Consider the following 15,848-nt stretch of genomic DNA (forward strand, 5'->3'; position numbering starts at 1 on the left):
TGAGCTTTTTTGTGTTTTGTGCATCTATGCACCAAATATCCCAAAGAGTGCCTGGCATACAGTACGTGCTTAATAAATACTCCTTAAATGGATGAATGAATTGTTACTAAGATGTCAAATGAACTAACATGAGCTTCTTAAGGGCCTGAGACAAATGGTAATATTTGTGTTTGTTGAGATTTGTGCATACATTAGGATAGAATTATTTTATGCAGACACCAAAATTATTCATGAAGGGAATTCATAATAAAGTGAGATGCTCATTTATATTTCCCTTTACAACCTCCCCACACATTCACGGGCCCCCTGATATAAGAATTATCACCTTATCAATGAAAACAACGATGTTCCTTTGAGTTTTTAGCATGTGAATGACTGGGCTTCTATTCTTTTTGGTACATTCACAAACTCCTGTATCTTGGTTTTCACTGGACATTTGACAAGCCAAACAATCTTCCACTGAGACTAGAAGAATTTAGCAAAAAGAGGTGACTTGCTTCTTTCAACTGAGGTCATATGAATACTAAATTAGATGCCTAGTTCCAAAGGGACCTAATGCTTCTAGACTGTAGAACACAGGTGGCAAACACAAGGCCCGCGGGCCAAATCCGGCCCTCCACCTTGTGTTTTCTGGCCTAGCACCTTGTTTCTACCCATGGCCAGTTCCGAGGTCCTTGCCCCTAGTGAAGGAGTAGTTACATTTATACAGTCCTAAAATTACATGCGGCCCTTTGAAGGCAACCACCAGGCTGATGTGGCCCCCGGTGAAAATGAGTTTGACTCCCCTGCTCTAGAATGTTAAATGGGTGTGCACAAGTAAAGCTCTGTTTGCATGCGCATTACCCGAATGGAGTTGAAGCACCTTATTATGTGTTTAAAGAATGTGATGAAGGAGCAGAGACAAAAACTAGGAAAATCAGTCTTGTAATCAATAAGTTGTCCAATGATTACCTCCTTTGGGAACTAGAAGGAAGGAATTTGAAAAAATACTTCTGATTTTTAATATTTCTTTAAAAACCACCACAAGCATTCAATGAAGTATTATCGCATAAGGTAGATAGAAACAAAAGCAAGAGACTTTAACTGACCTGCAAAGTCCTCAGAGTTGATTATTTGTCCTATTATTTTCTTTATAGCAATGTATCCACAACTTTTATTAAGTGACTACTGTGAGCCTAGGTCTCTCTGGATATTGAGGATTTGGTGTTCCCTGGCTCATGAAGTTTATATTTCAGGAGAGAAACGCAAGCAAACACATAAACAACCAAGATAATTTTAGGCATGATAAGCATGATAAAACAAGCCTCTGTGTGAGGAGTGATTTGTTGAGAGTAGAGGTTAGGGAATAGGGTGGGGAGTGCTGATTTAAACTGGTTGTTGGGGAATCTCTCACTGAAATGGTGCTATTAATCTGACACCTGAAAGGCAAGAAGAGGCTTGCTGGCAGGAGCGTGCTCAGCTGAGAAAACTGCCAGTTCCAGGCCCCAAGGCGGGAATGATCTTGGTAGTGAAGGGAAGAAAAAGGTAGTTAGTGTAGGTGCAGCCTCGTGAGGAAAGGGGCCACACATGATGTGCTCTGAAGTAGGTAAAAACTATGGTATGAAATGACTTGAATGAATTTGAATTTTCTTCTGCGTTCAATGAAAAGCCTTTGGAGAACTTGATCTGGTCACATGATTTAATTTGCATATTGAGAAGAATCAGTCTGGCGGCTCCATGGGAAATGGATTGCAGGGAAGCAAGCAGAGAAGTGAGGGATCCATTAGCAGATGACTGTCCCCTTTGGAGAGGAACGATGGATGGCTTGGAATGCAGTGGTAGCAGTGAAGAAGGGAAGTGGACAGATACAAATTGATTTGTTCTTCATTTAAAGTAGTGTATGAAGATAGTCTGGCTCATTGGAGCAGTTTAACAAATGGTAACTGTTACGTCATTGCTCCATTTATTCATTTATTCTGTTTTTTAGAGAGAGAGGAAGGGAGGGAGAATGGAAGAAACACTGATGTGGGTTGCCTCTCCTATGTGCCCCAACCACGTCCCGACCAGAAACCCAGGCATGTGCCCTGGCTGGGAATCGAACCTGTGAACTTTTGCTTTTCATGATGACATCCAACCAACTGAGCCACACTGATCATTGTTCCATTTTTAAACATAAAGCTTGCAGATACTCATGGATTTGTACCAGCTCCTACAACTAGTAAATTCAGCCAGTGTACCATTCCCACTGCCTCTGGGTACTGTTTTACCATTCATAAAAACCTTACCTGAGGTCTTTTTCCCTTGCAACCTTTTCTGCATTTGTTACCATTCTATCTTCTTCAAGCATTGCTTTCACTATGTTTAGCTTGCTGATAAGGACATTATATGTACTTGTGTAGTTATTGAGTAATTGCAGTGAACTAGGCTCATATGGGTGGGTGGGGTTCACAGATCTAAGATATGGCTCTGGCCTCTAGGATTTTAGAATTTACTTGGGGAGACATAAGTAACCCATATGAAATTATCGAGAGATCAAAAAGATGACATAATTAACAAATATTTCATAAAGGAGGTCTGACTTGTTCTAGATCTTGAAAGAGGGAACTTTAGCAAAAAGAGAGGCAGAAAGATGCTGGGTGAAAAAGGAGCAGACACAATAGCCTAGTTTTGTGCCATAGAGACAGGAATTTGCTTGAGGGGAGGAAAGCATCAAACTTTGGGAAGGTGGGAGACAAAGTGACAGACGGGACAGTGCCAGACGATGGATACTATCTAAAGCTGGACACCAAGAACTTGGCCTTGGTTCAGTTGGATGTAAAGAGTTATTAAAGATTTGCGAGTAAGATTCACTCTTAGTGAAGGCTTAGCTGAGACCAAGGATCATTCCCTACTCTGATTTCTAAGGTATTATCATCATCTTTAAGTACTCACTAGGTACTTGGCTTGTAACTCTTTGTACTTTTAAAATATATAATCTGTATGAATGCAAACTATGTGGAGTAGGTACAGAGGAAATGTTTGAAGATGATGCAAGACAGGTGTAAGAAAGATTAATCTGGCAACAGCATATGGCCTGAATTGAAAAGAAAAAAGCCAGGAGGTGGGAAGGTCATGAGGAAGCTCTTCTAGACGGGTAGGTGTGAAGAAAAGAATGTGGATGAGGCGGATATGAGAAAATGCTTAGGACGTATAATTAAAGGGAACTGTAATCAATTTGAATACAGAGTAGGTTAAAAATTAATTTAAGCTTTGTAGTAAAAAGTTTTGAAGGACCATGATGACCCTCAGGCAAGATGGAAAACTTGGGAGAGGGTATTAGTTTGGGGGGATTCTATAGGGGAGTTTGGTTTGGACAGGCATTTGAGAGCATGACAGGGTATTCATTTGGAAATACTCTGGGAAACTGGCTAGATGAGAATGAAGAGGCTATGTAGAGACAGGGCTGAAGCTTTGTTATAATTTCATTCACTTCAACAAATACTTATAGAGGTCCTATTACGTGCTGGGAGCTATAGTATATACAGCTGAAATCAGCATGAACTGTGAGGAATTAACAACCTACTGGGGAAAACAAGTATGCAAGAAAAGAACACGAAGTGTACTGAAATAAGAGTCTAGAGGATATTATTTGCTGGGTAAGCGAATTACCGTATTTTTCAGATTGTAAGACACACTTTCCCCCCCCAAATTTGGGAGGGAAATGGGGGTGTGTCTTATAATCCAAATGTAGCTTACCTGGCTCGCTGGGGGGGGCAGCATGGAGTGGGGTCACAGGAGGCAGGAGCAGGGGTGCCACTGCAGGAAGCTGGCAGCAACAGGAGTGGGGGTGATGCTGTGGGCCCTGGGCTGGGAGGAGGGGGTGTCCTGGTGGTGTGAAGCAAGGGAGGCAGGAGTGGAGTCCCCACTGTGGCATACCCTAGTGCTAAGAAGGAGGGTACAGGAGGTGCAAGCACGTTAGGAGAAGAAAGCCTGTGGCACCTATATGTGCCTCTATCCCGTGACTGGTGTGTCCCCCATTAACAGTAACATAGGCAAATTCCACTGCAGGGTCACCTGTCAATGTGGCCCTGTAGCTGTTGCCAAACTACAACTCCCATCATGCTTGGACAGGTTGGGATGATGGGAACTGTAATTTGGCAGCAGCTGCAGAGCCACACAGGTTGTGCAAAACTGCTGTCCCCGTATAAGTACAAGAGTGTTGTACAACCTGTGGCCCCCCAGCAGCAGATCTCCCCCATAACAGTGTCAGCAATGCCTTAGACGGCTCTGAAGATGACATCCTCTGTGAACAGAGTGGAGGCAGTGATACTAGTGATTCTGAGGAACTGAGCTTCATAAATGTGGACAGTAGCGAAGAGGAGTTCTTGGGGTTCCCTGATGATTAGACGAGTTCCCGTACGTACTTAAAGCTTAAAGTCGGTAATAATGGTTGCTAATGCTGCTGTTGAGTTCCGTTTACATTTACATTGGTGAAATATTATGTTATTTATGTTATTAAATATTTTACCACATTTTTTGCTTCAAAAAATTTTTTCCTATTTTCCTCCTCTAAAACCTAGGTGCGTCTTATGGTCCTGTGCGTCTTATAGTCCGAAAAATACGGTAAATAGCATCTATTTAGTGGCACAAATTTCCCACCTGAGAAAACTGACAAGGAGTCCATGAAAGCATCTGGGGGTGGCTCCTCCTGCTTAACTTCCCCTGACTGTCTCTTGCTACTCTGGCCACCACCGCCTGGACTCAGCATGGCACCCAAAGGCAATGATCTCTAAACCAGGCATGTTTATACAAGGCTGGCCACCATCAGGGAAATGGTGTTCCCCAAAGGCCCTTCTTATTGAATAGTGAATGACAGGTTCATTCAGATTCTCTTTCTCGGAATGTCTTAAATGTAACTCACAGAAGGTTGTCACTGGAAGCAGTAGAAGCCGAGACCTATATGAGAAAGAAGCAGAGAGATGCTGATTCAGAAGAATGGCAAAATTATTAGAGTATTAGAGTAAAATAGATGCTTGTTAATGAGAGGATGAGCAAAGCACCCCAGCCTGTTGCTGGATCGCAAAAATTGCCGTTGATTCTTGGAAAGAGCAGTAGTTATGGCTGATGATGTGACTTTCTGGAGTTTCCTTATTTCCTTAAAATGAACCCTGAGCATTTGCAGTGCTCTGAACCTGGCCTAGCATTTTATATCTCACAAGAGCCCAACTAACACAAGGGTATTCCTGTTGTTTGCTGTGATTGTGTCTGCAGAAGAGGGTATCTTATGAAGGAAAGGGTCAGTATGAACTTCATAAAGCAAGATCAAAAGAATGTGAGCATGAGCACATGTGTATGCGGCTGCCTTCCCAGACAAATGTTAACAGGAGACGGTAGAAATAGTTACATCTTAGAGCAAGCCTGGACCCCGGGGTTCTTGCTTTCTGTTACCCTCCTCTCTTTTTTCCCCATCGTGATCACAGGACAGGATTGTGTACTTGTCCTCAGGGGGAGCAAAGAAAGGGAGAGCCAGGGAGACTGTTCAATGCAGCTAGCAGGCTTAAGGAAGAGAAACCCTGAAAGGCTAGAAAGTGCAGCCTCCAAGAGGAGAAGAGAGGGATTTGAGTATCTAGATGAAAGTTTCTCAAAGTGCAGTCTGCTAACCACTAGTTTAAGATAATCTGATTTGATAAAAATGAAGATTTCTGGTTCACCTTAGACGAACTGAATGGTATATCTGGGTGAGGGGCCAAGGAACTTGCATTTTTGTAAGCATGTCAAGTTCTTCATGAAGTGTTGACCTTTGAGACCCACTGCTCTAAGCCCTGGCTAGGAAATTGTTGGGGAGACTGCTGGCTCCTGAGAAAGCCCCCAGGACTGAATGGTGGGAAGACTTGACACAGCACATGTGTACACTGCGTAGAAGTTAAAGGAAGAAATCGAATGTGTGAGGTGAAGCTGAGTGTCTGGTGCATGGGACAAGTAGTGAGATTCAGATTTGCTTTGGGAATCATGAGCCTAGATGACAACTGAGACCATATGAATGGATTAGGTTTCTGCTAATGCCAGAATTTTTATAATCGGCGTACAAGTGCAATGTAAAGCTTTTCCCCGTCTATATTTGTCCTTTTAAGATTTATGGAGCACCAACTACAGGAAGAACATTGTATTAACAGCTGTCAGAGAAAACAAGAGCTCATGATGTACTTGAAATTGGACAAAATCAGTGATTCATAAGTGACTACAAAGCAACATACAAATAAATGCAAATTCATTCACTTAATAAAAACTTATTGTGTCCATTATGTGCAGAATCTTTTTTCTAGACTTCATACAGTGTGGTTTATCAGTAGGTAAGTGCAGATTTTGTAAGAAAGGTGAAAACATTATGGAGAACTTAAGGCACTCAGTCTAAATAAGGATTTAGAGTCACTGAGTTCCGGAGGGTACATAACTTCATTCAACATCCCACAAATATTTATTGAGTACCTATTGTATTGTAGGCACTGGAAATGCAGCAGTAAGTAAAACTTAACATCCCTGCCCTCATGGAATTTACATTCTGGCGCGAGAAACAAGAAAACAAATAACTTATGTAGTATATTAGAAGGTGATAATTGCTCTGGAAATAAAGCAGGAGGAGAGATAGATTGCGGAGAGGGGAGTGGGGAGAGATCTTATATCATGGATGACCTTTTGGAAGAACTCATTAGAACACATTTGAACAAAGATTGTAAGTTGGTGTCAGAGGAAGCTTTGGGGATTTGCAGCGGACGTGTGTCCACTTCCTCTCTTCTCGCTCTACTACCTGGTACCAATTGCTAGGAGAGGGAGACGGCAACAAGCCTTGCGGATTACAGGCCACATAAGGGGTAAGAAGGAAGGGTGACAGTTGGTGTACGGCCGAGATTAACAAAGTAGTTGGGATTTAAAACAGTGACTGCTTTATTCGTACTTTATGATGTGGACCGTTTACCTTTCTAGGTAGTTTAACCACGGAGATTATGGCTACGCCAGCAGGTTTAATTGTCACATTGTTCATTCAATGTGTTAACTCCCTGAATGTTAACTGATTAATCTCAATCTTCTAATTAATGTTTGAATGATTCTCCTCAGGTCCAAAGTATCAAGGGTATTTCCACTTCAAAGTAATTCGCCTTCTGATTGAGCCGTCAAGAGTAATAGGTATTATTTGAGGTCCCTGTTTAGAGTGACCTGTGATGGCTTCACAATATCCACAGAAACAACAACAACAAAACCCCAACAGACTCCTATCACTCCCCTCTCCTCCTCCCCATAAAATTAGTGATAAAAAGGATTTGCCAGGTTCCTTTGGGCCTGGGGCTCTGTCCCCAGCCCCAGCGTTCAGGCTGGTTATCACCCAGCCCAGATCAGGAAGCCCTGGGCAGGGGGCCGTCCGCCGAGTCTCTCCCTCCCACGTTTGGTGACTGCTTGTTTATTTACACGCACTGAGTGACACTAAATGAACGTGAACAAGTGCAGGCAAATGCCGAGACATGGCGGGATTTTCGCAGCTTCTCCGCGCAGACCCGATAGGGGCGCGGCAGGGTCGCTCCGGGTGTCTCTCCGGGGTGCGACTAGACGACCACACGCCGGCGGGGTCCGACTCTGCGGCGAGACCTGGGCGCGGGCGGCCGCGTGGGTCCAGCGGTGACCTCGGCGAGCTGCCGCCCTGAACACCAGCACCCCCGGCCGGGATCTCCCACCCACCGCGGCCACGGCCACCCCCTCCCTTCGCCGGCCCGGCCCCCGCTCCGCCTCCCCAGCTCACTCGCTTCCCTCTTCCCACACCGCCCTCAGCCGCTCCCTCCCCGCACGCCGGTCTGCAGAGGAATCGAGCGCCGAGCGCGTCGATAGCTCTGCCCTCTGCGGCCGCCCGGCCCCGAACTCATCGGTGTAATCGGAACTCGATTTCCCTAGGCGGCGGCCGCGGCGGCGGAGGCTCAGCGGCGCGGTGGCGGCGGCGGCGGCGGCGGCTGCTCGGCCAGTACTCCCGGCCCCCGCCATTTCAGTCTGGGAGCGAGCGCGGTGCAGGCACTGAAGGCGGCGGCGGGGGCCAGAGGCTCTGCGGCTCCCAGGTGCGGGAGAGAGGTACGGAGCGGACCACCCTTCCTGGGCCCCTGCCCTGGACCCGACCCTCCGCGCCCGCGACGGGCGGGGCCGGCGGCGAGTGAATGAATTAGGGGTCCCCTGAGGGGAGGGGAGGGGGCGCGGGCGCGGAGCCCGGGAGGGCGGGTAGGCGGACACTATGGAGGGGTCTGCCGCGGGAGGCGCGGGGACGCGGGGAATGAGGAATAGGCTGTGCGGGGCTGAGGAGGGTGAGGCTAGAGGCGGTCGCCGCTGGTGCAGCTTCCTGGACGGGGAACCCCTTCCTTCCTCCTCCCGAGAGCCACGACTGGAGGCGGCCGGGGAGAAACTCGCGGGCCGGGCGGCTGCCCCTTGGGGCGGCGGGGTGCGGTGGAGGTGACTCCCGCGGCACTCCGGTCTCCCCTCCCCCTCGTCGTCCTTCCTTCTCCCTCTCCCCCTGCGCTCCCGCACCTCTTCCTCCCTTCCGAGCGCTCGGCTGGCCGCGGCGACTGCCTTCTCTGCTGCATCTAGCATCTCTAGGACGAAGGAATAAACTTCTCCCTCGAGCGCAGACCGGCCGGATAGTGGTCCTCCTCAGTGTGTCAGGGGATATATGAGTAAGGGGAGAGATCACGTTTTGAAGGACCACAGGAAAGTGCTTAGAGACCATTCTTTGAGGTTATTGTGTTTGGGGAAAAAAATGCATCTGCAGCCGAGTTCCTGAGTGTTCCCCTCCCCCATGCATGGGCTATGACATTGCTGTGGCCACAAAGGAGGAGGTAGAGATGTTGGTGGAAGAACAGGTGGCCAACACCCTGCAATGTAAAGTCTGTGACTTAGTGAAAAGGAAAAAAGTTAATCCCAGAAGGTCTGTTTTGCTTTGTCAAGTTTGAAACAGACGCAGAAAATCCGCAGAGCAGAAGCAGGGTTTTTTCCCTTGCTAGTTAGTTGAGTGTAGACAGTAATAGCCAAAATCAGCCTAGAAGTTCAGTTTTCCTGTTCTCCTGATCTCTTTTATGTTACTCTCATCCTTAAAATTTGACCTCCATCCCAAGAGTTATTACAGTCCTCTTAAACAGCACACAATTTTTTTTTTTAAAACTGATTACAAGAGGAGTTAATTGTAGCAATCTTCCAGCCAACTGCTTAAAATACTCTTAGGCATGTGCATGCTGTAGCTGAAGTCCTAAGCTAACCTTCTTAAATCTTTTTTTTCAAAGATTTTATTTATTTTTAGAGAGAGGGGAAGGCAGGGAGAGAGAGAGGGGAACATCAACGTGTGTGGTTGCCTCTTGAGTGCCCCCCACTGGGGGACCTGGACCACAACCCAGGCACCTGCCCTGACTGGGAATCCAACCGGTGACCCTTTGGTTCTCAGGCTGGCACTCAGTTCACTGAGCCACACCAGCTGGGCCCTAACCTTCATAATTCTTCATATCCATCAGAACAAGGTGTTAACAACAGAAAGGTGTTTTCTAATTTTTACACAACATACATGTTACATTTGTAATGGAAAAACTCATTTAAAAAGAAATTGGAACTGGAAAAAGTCTGTTCATAATAGTCATCTCAGAATCAACCATATGTGAGATATCACTGTTAGGTCCAAAATGCTGACTGGGACCTAGATATCAAACGTAGTTAATATCAGTACTTCTTGCTTTGAAACTGTAGCCATATAGAGGCATACTTGGTTTTAAGAGATGGTAGATGACATGATAATTTTTATGAGAAATAATTATTCTTTTCCTTTTAACAAGATGTTGGATTCTGGTCCCATTTCCACCCATTTCTAGCTTTTTTCGGTTTGGGTGAGGGGGCTACTTCTGGCATGTGATCTCCAGTAAGACCCCAGTTCTCTCTAGTGGACTTAAATATCATGTGATTTTTATAATCAAATTTAAAGGTGTCTTTCTTTTCTTTTCTTTTCTTTTTTTCCAGAAACAGAAACAACCACTCATAAACAAGTAGACTAGAAGGTGTGTTTCTCTCAGAGTTCACACATGTATGTAAAACTAAGCTCTAATCCAACATCCACCAAGTCAAGGCTAGCACACTTTTGGGTTGTAAGGATCCCTTTATACTCTTCAAAGTCATTGAAGATCCCAACATGGGGTGTGTCAATATTTCCAATCATAGAAGTGAAAACTGAGAATTTGAAGCATTTATTAATTCATTTAAAAATAGAAATAAGACCATTACTTGGTAACATAAATACACTTTTAATGAACAATAACTTTTTCAAAACAAAAATTAGTGAGAAGGGGGTCATTGTTTAACACTTTTGCAAATCTCCTTAATTATATGACTTAATAGAAGACATTTGGATCCTCATATCTGCTTCTGCATTCAATATATTGTGATCACACATCTGGAAAATTCTGCACTTGTGAAAGAACAAGAGTGGAAAGGGTAATCAACATTGTAGTATTTTTATGAAAGCAGTTTTAACCTCTTGGACGCTCTTCCCCACAAAGCCTTAGGAACCTCACTGGGTTCCTGGACCACATTTGGAGAGCTGCTGTTCCAGGCTCTCCAAATTTTTTATAGGGTTTGGTGGGCAGGGATACGTTGCGGTGTGATTCTCCTCATCTGTTCCATCTGCTATGGCCAGTATTTGGAATAAGTAAGATACGTGTTTTTAGTGGCTCCCAAGGTGGCTGGCCCTAGACAAGAGCAAGTAAGGTTAGGTGACGCTGAGTAGGCCTGGGAGCTGTAATATAACAGTCTGTGATAACAGTTGTGTAGCCTGTCGAGTCTTCGTGAGAGGGCTCAGGGATGGGGTAAGGAGGTGGTTAGTGTGTTATCATTTGGAAAACCGTATTTTATTTTTTTGTGCCTATTTGGATACTTCTTGGTCTTCAGTAAGTAGAATGCTACATGTATATAGTGTTTGTATCTGCATATTCATTAGTTTGGGACTAATAATAATAAATTGTGCATTTACTGCCATTCTCTCCACAGTTTCTAATTTATAATAATATCTCGTAGTTATTGAGGAAGAGGGAGTAAGAATAAATTCAGTTCGTTTCAAAAAGTTTGAAACAACTGACTAAAAACTATTTACTGTTAACCTTACCAGTTGCATTTACTGCAGTTGTTGGGAAATGATGTACAAGATGCAAAGAGTAAGTTACGTGGATTACTGAGGAATATTGACTTACATCTCTCTAAAATTTCTCATTAAGAGCAGTGCTTATATTTAAATTTTACATAATTATATTTTCAGCACTAATATAGGATTAGATATTGTGATTGATGATCAAATCAACTCTACTGAATATTACAAAATTCTTAAAGTCTCTCAGTTTTTATACCATTATTTTCCCCAGCAGATATTTTACACATTAAAATGTTCATCAGATAGATATTGTCCTTACCTGCTTTGGGTCTCAATTTTTATTTCCTCACTACACAGTGCAACTTTATTTAACAATCCTTCCATCTCTCCCCGCCCAGTTCCCATCTGATTCTTGCTAACTCTTCAGGAGAACTAACTGTGATGATGCTTTTTAAAAGTTTTCTGTAGCCCTTGGCTCCAACAGAGACACTCAGCATACCCACTTGTAACTCTTAGGGGCCATAGCCAGCCAGCAGAGATAGCCGGCAACAGTTGTGTGTGGGTGTGTCCACAGGGCGTAGAGCATTGTGCTAGACACTTGTACTGAGCACAGTCATGGCGTGTTCCTTTGAGAGCCATTAAATGCTACAGGACGGCAGGCTGGCTGTTCAGATAGAACAACCTGAATATAAGGTAGGAGAACTTGGTACTCTGGATGCATTTTTCTGAAGTGTTGATGGAGGCGTTTGTAAATGGAGTGCATCTCATTACAGTACACATCTATAGTCAACTAGAGTTTTTGTCATTGAATTTTCTGAGGTATTTTGAAATTTTCCATAATGTGAATTTGTGTTAAAATGTATTGGTAGAGTATTTGGATTATATTAACCTCATGTGTGATACATGTTCTAATTTAGTTACATTTTCATTATTTTTATTATAAGGCCTGCTGAAAATGACTGAATATAAACTTGTGGTAGTGGGAGCTGGTGGCGTAGGCAAGAGTGCCTTGACGATACAGCTAATTCAGAATCACTTTGTGGATGAATATGATCCTACAATAGAGGTAAATCTTGTTTTAATATTATGCATCTTCATTTGTGCAGGTCCATCTTTTGGGAACCAAAACAGTTTCCTTGATCATTTTTTTGTTTACTCATTATAAGACAGTTATTTGAAAGTAATTTTATTAAGTTATCAGGAATGTACTTAGGCTCCCAGGCTTTACTCTGAAGTTACACAGAACTGTAACTATGGACAGCCCTTCTCTCAGGAGAATCTCAAGATTCATTAACATTCATTCCGTGTTAGTATGTGTGCATTTTGATTAGAAGTCCATTTCAGAGTTTTGTGAGAGGGTGAAAATGTGAATTTATATCTTATGTATACTAACAATTTTTTTTAAATGTGGCTGTTTTCATGGGGCTTTTTTTGGTATTTTGATTTCCTTATTTTCTCTTCATATTGGAGCAGTGGAGAACCTACAGCTACCTGATATATTTTAAAAATTCATTGTTTGCATATTTATATATCTAAACCTATATATAGATATATATCTATGTATATATATACATGTGAGGGTACCACTACCAATCCTTAACTTTGCTTTGCAGCCCTTTTCTAACTTACTCAAGGAAATATTACAATTGTTTTTATTACAAATTGATTAATGAATAATTTTCAGACTTTTTTATTTTAATGAAGAAATCACCAAAGTAAAGGCCAACAGCAAAATGATAGATAGAATAAAGGCCTGGAACAGACCTTGAGAGGTCAGGTAGTATCAAGCAAATAAGGATTAATTTAATCCCGAAGAGCTGCAGAAGGGGATGGCATTACTGTCCTTGTTAACTCATTTCCAAAATTAACCGTCTTTTATGCATAATCGGAATGTACATGTTAAGTTTAACATTAGTGGAGAGGAAAATAAGTATACTGCCTCATCTTTGAAATAGACTTGTATGGTTGGTTTATTTCTTAGACTTCTTGGGTTAAATAATCCTGACCCCTGAGCTTTTATTCTGGACCTGATACACCAATTTTTCAAATCAGCTCCAAAAAATTTCCCAGAACCTTCTCTGAGTTCCAAGAAGTATAATGCCTTGAAGAAACACATTTTGACCTCACTGAGTTAGATTCTGAGAGCATTGGTGGCCTTGGGAAGATGTTTATGCAGTTGAGAATTTTGAGGATTGATTAGGTAAGTTTTATAAGGAAATGGCAAATGTTTTTGGTACTGTAGGAAAAAAATGGGGAAATCATGCTTATTTGCAAAGATTTGATTTAAATATAGAAGCACTTTTTATTTGGCTTCCAAGTTTAAGAATTTGCATTCGTAATGGGGAAGAGTCTAACTGAAGTGGACCACCTATAAAATAGTCTCTATTCTCTCTTGACAAGTCAGTTCATGCTGTATGATGGTTATGTTTTGCTTTCTTTTTGTCTTCAAGGAGGATTAAATAGTTAACTCATTTCTAAAGCCAAGGCTACTTGGCATACTTCACCATTTAAATCAGAAGTGAAAGGAAGTTTTAAATAGAATTCAGGTTAAGCATTGAAGTGTTCCTGGGATTTTGGAAGATGGTTTTAGCAGAAGTACCCACCATCTTCTCTGAAAATCTGAAGAATTCCATTACATTGTTTCCTATGAGGTCATGAATGTTATATGTATGATAATGTGATAAAATGGGTTAGGAAACCTTTTGGTCACAATTGTTAAAGTGCAATATACACTTTAGAGAACTAAAGCTAAAAGTTAATCCTTTGTTTTGGGGGAAGGTAGATAATGTTTATAAACTCAGACCCATGACTCTGATGATTTCTGCCATACCAGACTTGACTCTGAGAACACTGATTACTTAAGAACTTTGAAACTGGCGTTCCCTTACTACTTCACCCACCTGGGAAAAGGTATACAGAGATTGTCTCTGAGGCAACGGACACATTAAATTCTTGGTGTGTAGTTCAACTACAAGAAAGGCAATGTAATTTGTTAGTTTATTTTAATAAATAGGTAAGCAAAAATGCTGACTTGATGCTTTTATAAAAAGTTAAAAAGGAGGATGGGATATCACTACTGTTAGGTTTTGATTAGTGAATAATGTAGGTCAGAGAGAAAATGAGACATGGAATTTGCACATTTGGAATTCTCATCAGTTTTTCTGCATTAAAACAAATGGAAAGAAATTAAGAAAAAAATGTTAAATCAGGTAATACCATTATTTTCTAGTGGTTTAGAATTTGCAAAGATTTATATACTATGAGATAGGTAAGTAAGGTGGTCATTGCTTCTTTCATTTACAGATAAAAATGGTCTCTGAGAGGTGGTAACTTTCCTAAGGGTACTTGGATAGTAAGTGGTAGCATTTTAAGTTTTCTGAGACTAAGTTAAATGGAATTTCCACTGTATCCTTCTATAACTTTTTAAAAATGAAAAATTAGCCTTCAAGCAAAGAAGTAGTTCAGATTTATCAGTGTACCAAAGTTTGATCTTACGTACATCTAGTGGCATGTTAATGGCGGAGATAGGATATAGAATGAGGTAGGTATGACATTTGTGGAGCATGTTTATATTTAGGCTATGCACATGATAATCTCCTTTACTTCTATTCGGAAAGATTTTACCTTTATCTTTTATGGAGTCCATCAAAGAGTTCCAGAGATGATGAAATCCTCTTCAGTGGTACAAGATTATTAAAAACTCAAAGCAGTCCCCCAAACATACCAGGCTAGAAATAATATGTTCTTATAGTTTAGAGATCCTTTACTATTATGAAAACATGTTCTCTGAAGGAAAATTTGACAGAAGAAGAAAAATCTGGTCTTAAAAAATACAAGTGGTTATAGACATACAAATCAGAGTCATCAGTTGATCATTTAGCAGATATAGATATTGTGTCTACTGGATATAACATACTAGTAAAAATAGGTATAGAAAGAAGTATTTTTTTCCAGGCTCTAATTCGCTGACATCTGCATGCTTTCGTTAATGTGACACTTACAATTCAGGCCAAGTTTTATACCCTTCTCAGTAAGGAAGAATTGATTTATAATTGGATTGATTTGTTTCATCTTTAGTGCTCTGAGCTGTAATCACCAAGATTTATCAGTTTATTTTTTATTTTTTCATGTTAATTATGGAATTTATTTTATGTGCTAACTAAGGTATTTAGATTAAAGAGAGAAAATTTGTAATATTAAACAGTATTTAACAGTGGTGTTAAAAAGCATTGTGTAGACTTGCAAGCAGTTATTTTTCTGGCTTTCTGTAGTTGTCAGTGAGTGGCTGGGTGACTTTGCCTTTAGGGAACATTTTGCAATATCTGGAGATACTTTTGTTGTCACAACTTGAGGAGGTGACTGCTGCCACGTATGGGAGTAGCGCACAGGATAGCCCCACAACAAATAATTACCTGGCCCAAAATGTCAGTATTGCTGAGGTTGAGACCCTAATGTGTGCAACACGTAACTTTAAACATCCTTGAATTGTTAAACTCCAAGTACCTAAATGAGGTTTATGTTAGATTTTTAACATAATATAGATTTAAGCTTTACCTCTTCTAAACCAGTAATTCATTAAATATGTTAAAACATTCTTTTTTAAAAATAAGGTAACATATATAACAATTTTGTAAATGAAGTTCTCTCCAAGGCTGTAGCCAGCTCTTCCCTTCTTTCAAATGAGTGCCCTCTACTGGTCAACTTATTTGCTTTTATAATAAATAACAATGAAATACCCACTAAG

At 41.8% G+C, this 15,848-nt stretch overlaps 1 protein-coding gene and 1 long non-coding RNA gene across 5 annotated transcripts in view; one reads left to right on the forward strand and one right to left on the reverse strand.

The window, feature by feature from the left end:
- Window positions 1-7,900: 7,900 nt before the first annotated feature.
- The window catches only part of KRAS (KRAS proto-oncogene, GTPase), a 39,557-nt gene continuing 31,609 nt past the window's right edge, over window positions 7,901-15,848 (forward strand). For 2 of the 4 annotated variants that reach the window (XM_053921715.1, XM_024575454.3), the window contains exons 1-2: window positions 7,917-8,067; window positions 12,049-12,170. In XM_053921715.1, coding sequence (XP_053777690.1) covers window positions 12,060-12,170 — 111 coding nt within the window. In that variant the 5' untranslated portion in view covers window positions 7,917-8,067; window positions 12,049-12,059. Of the gene's footprint in view, window positions 8,068-12,048; window positions 12,171-15,848 lie in introns of all 4 variants that reach the window. The other 2 variants (XM_053921714.1, XM_053921713.2) reach the window with 2 other exon arrangements.
- Window positions 10,309-15,832, reverse strand: LOC128780597 (uncharacterized). Its single transcript, XR_008426517.2, has 3 exons — window positions 14,729-15,832; window positions 14,005-14,072; window positions 10,309-10,709 (listed from the first exon to the last, which is right to left on the reverse strand). It is a non-coding gene; the product is annotated as an uncharacterized lncRNA (long non-coding RNA).

Source organism: Desmodus rotundus, chromosome 3 (genome assembly GCF_022682495.2).
Source record: "Desmodus rotundus isolate HL8 chromosome 3, HLdesRot8A.1, whole genome shotgun sequence".
Taxonomy (NCBI): Eukaryota; Metazoa; Chordata; class Mammalia; order Chiroptera; family Phyllostomidae; genus Desmodus; species Desmodus rotundus.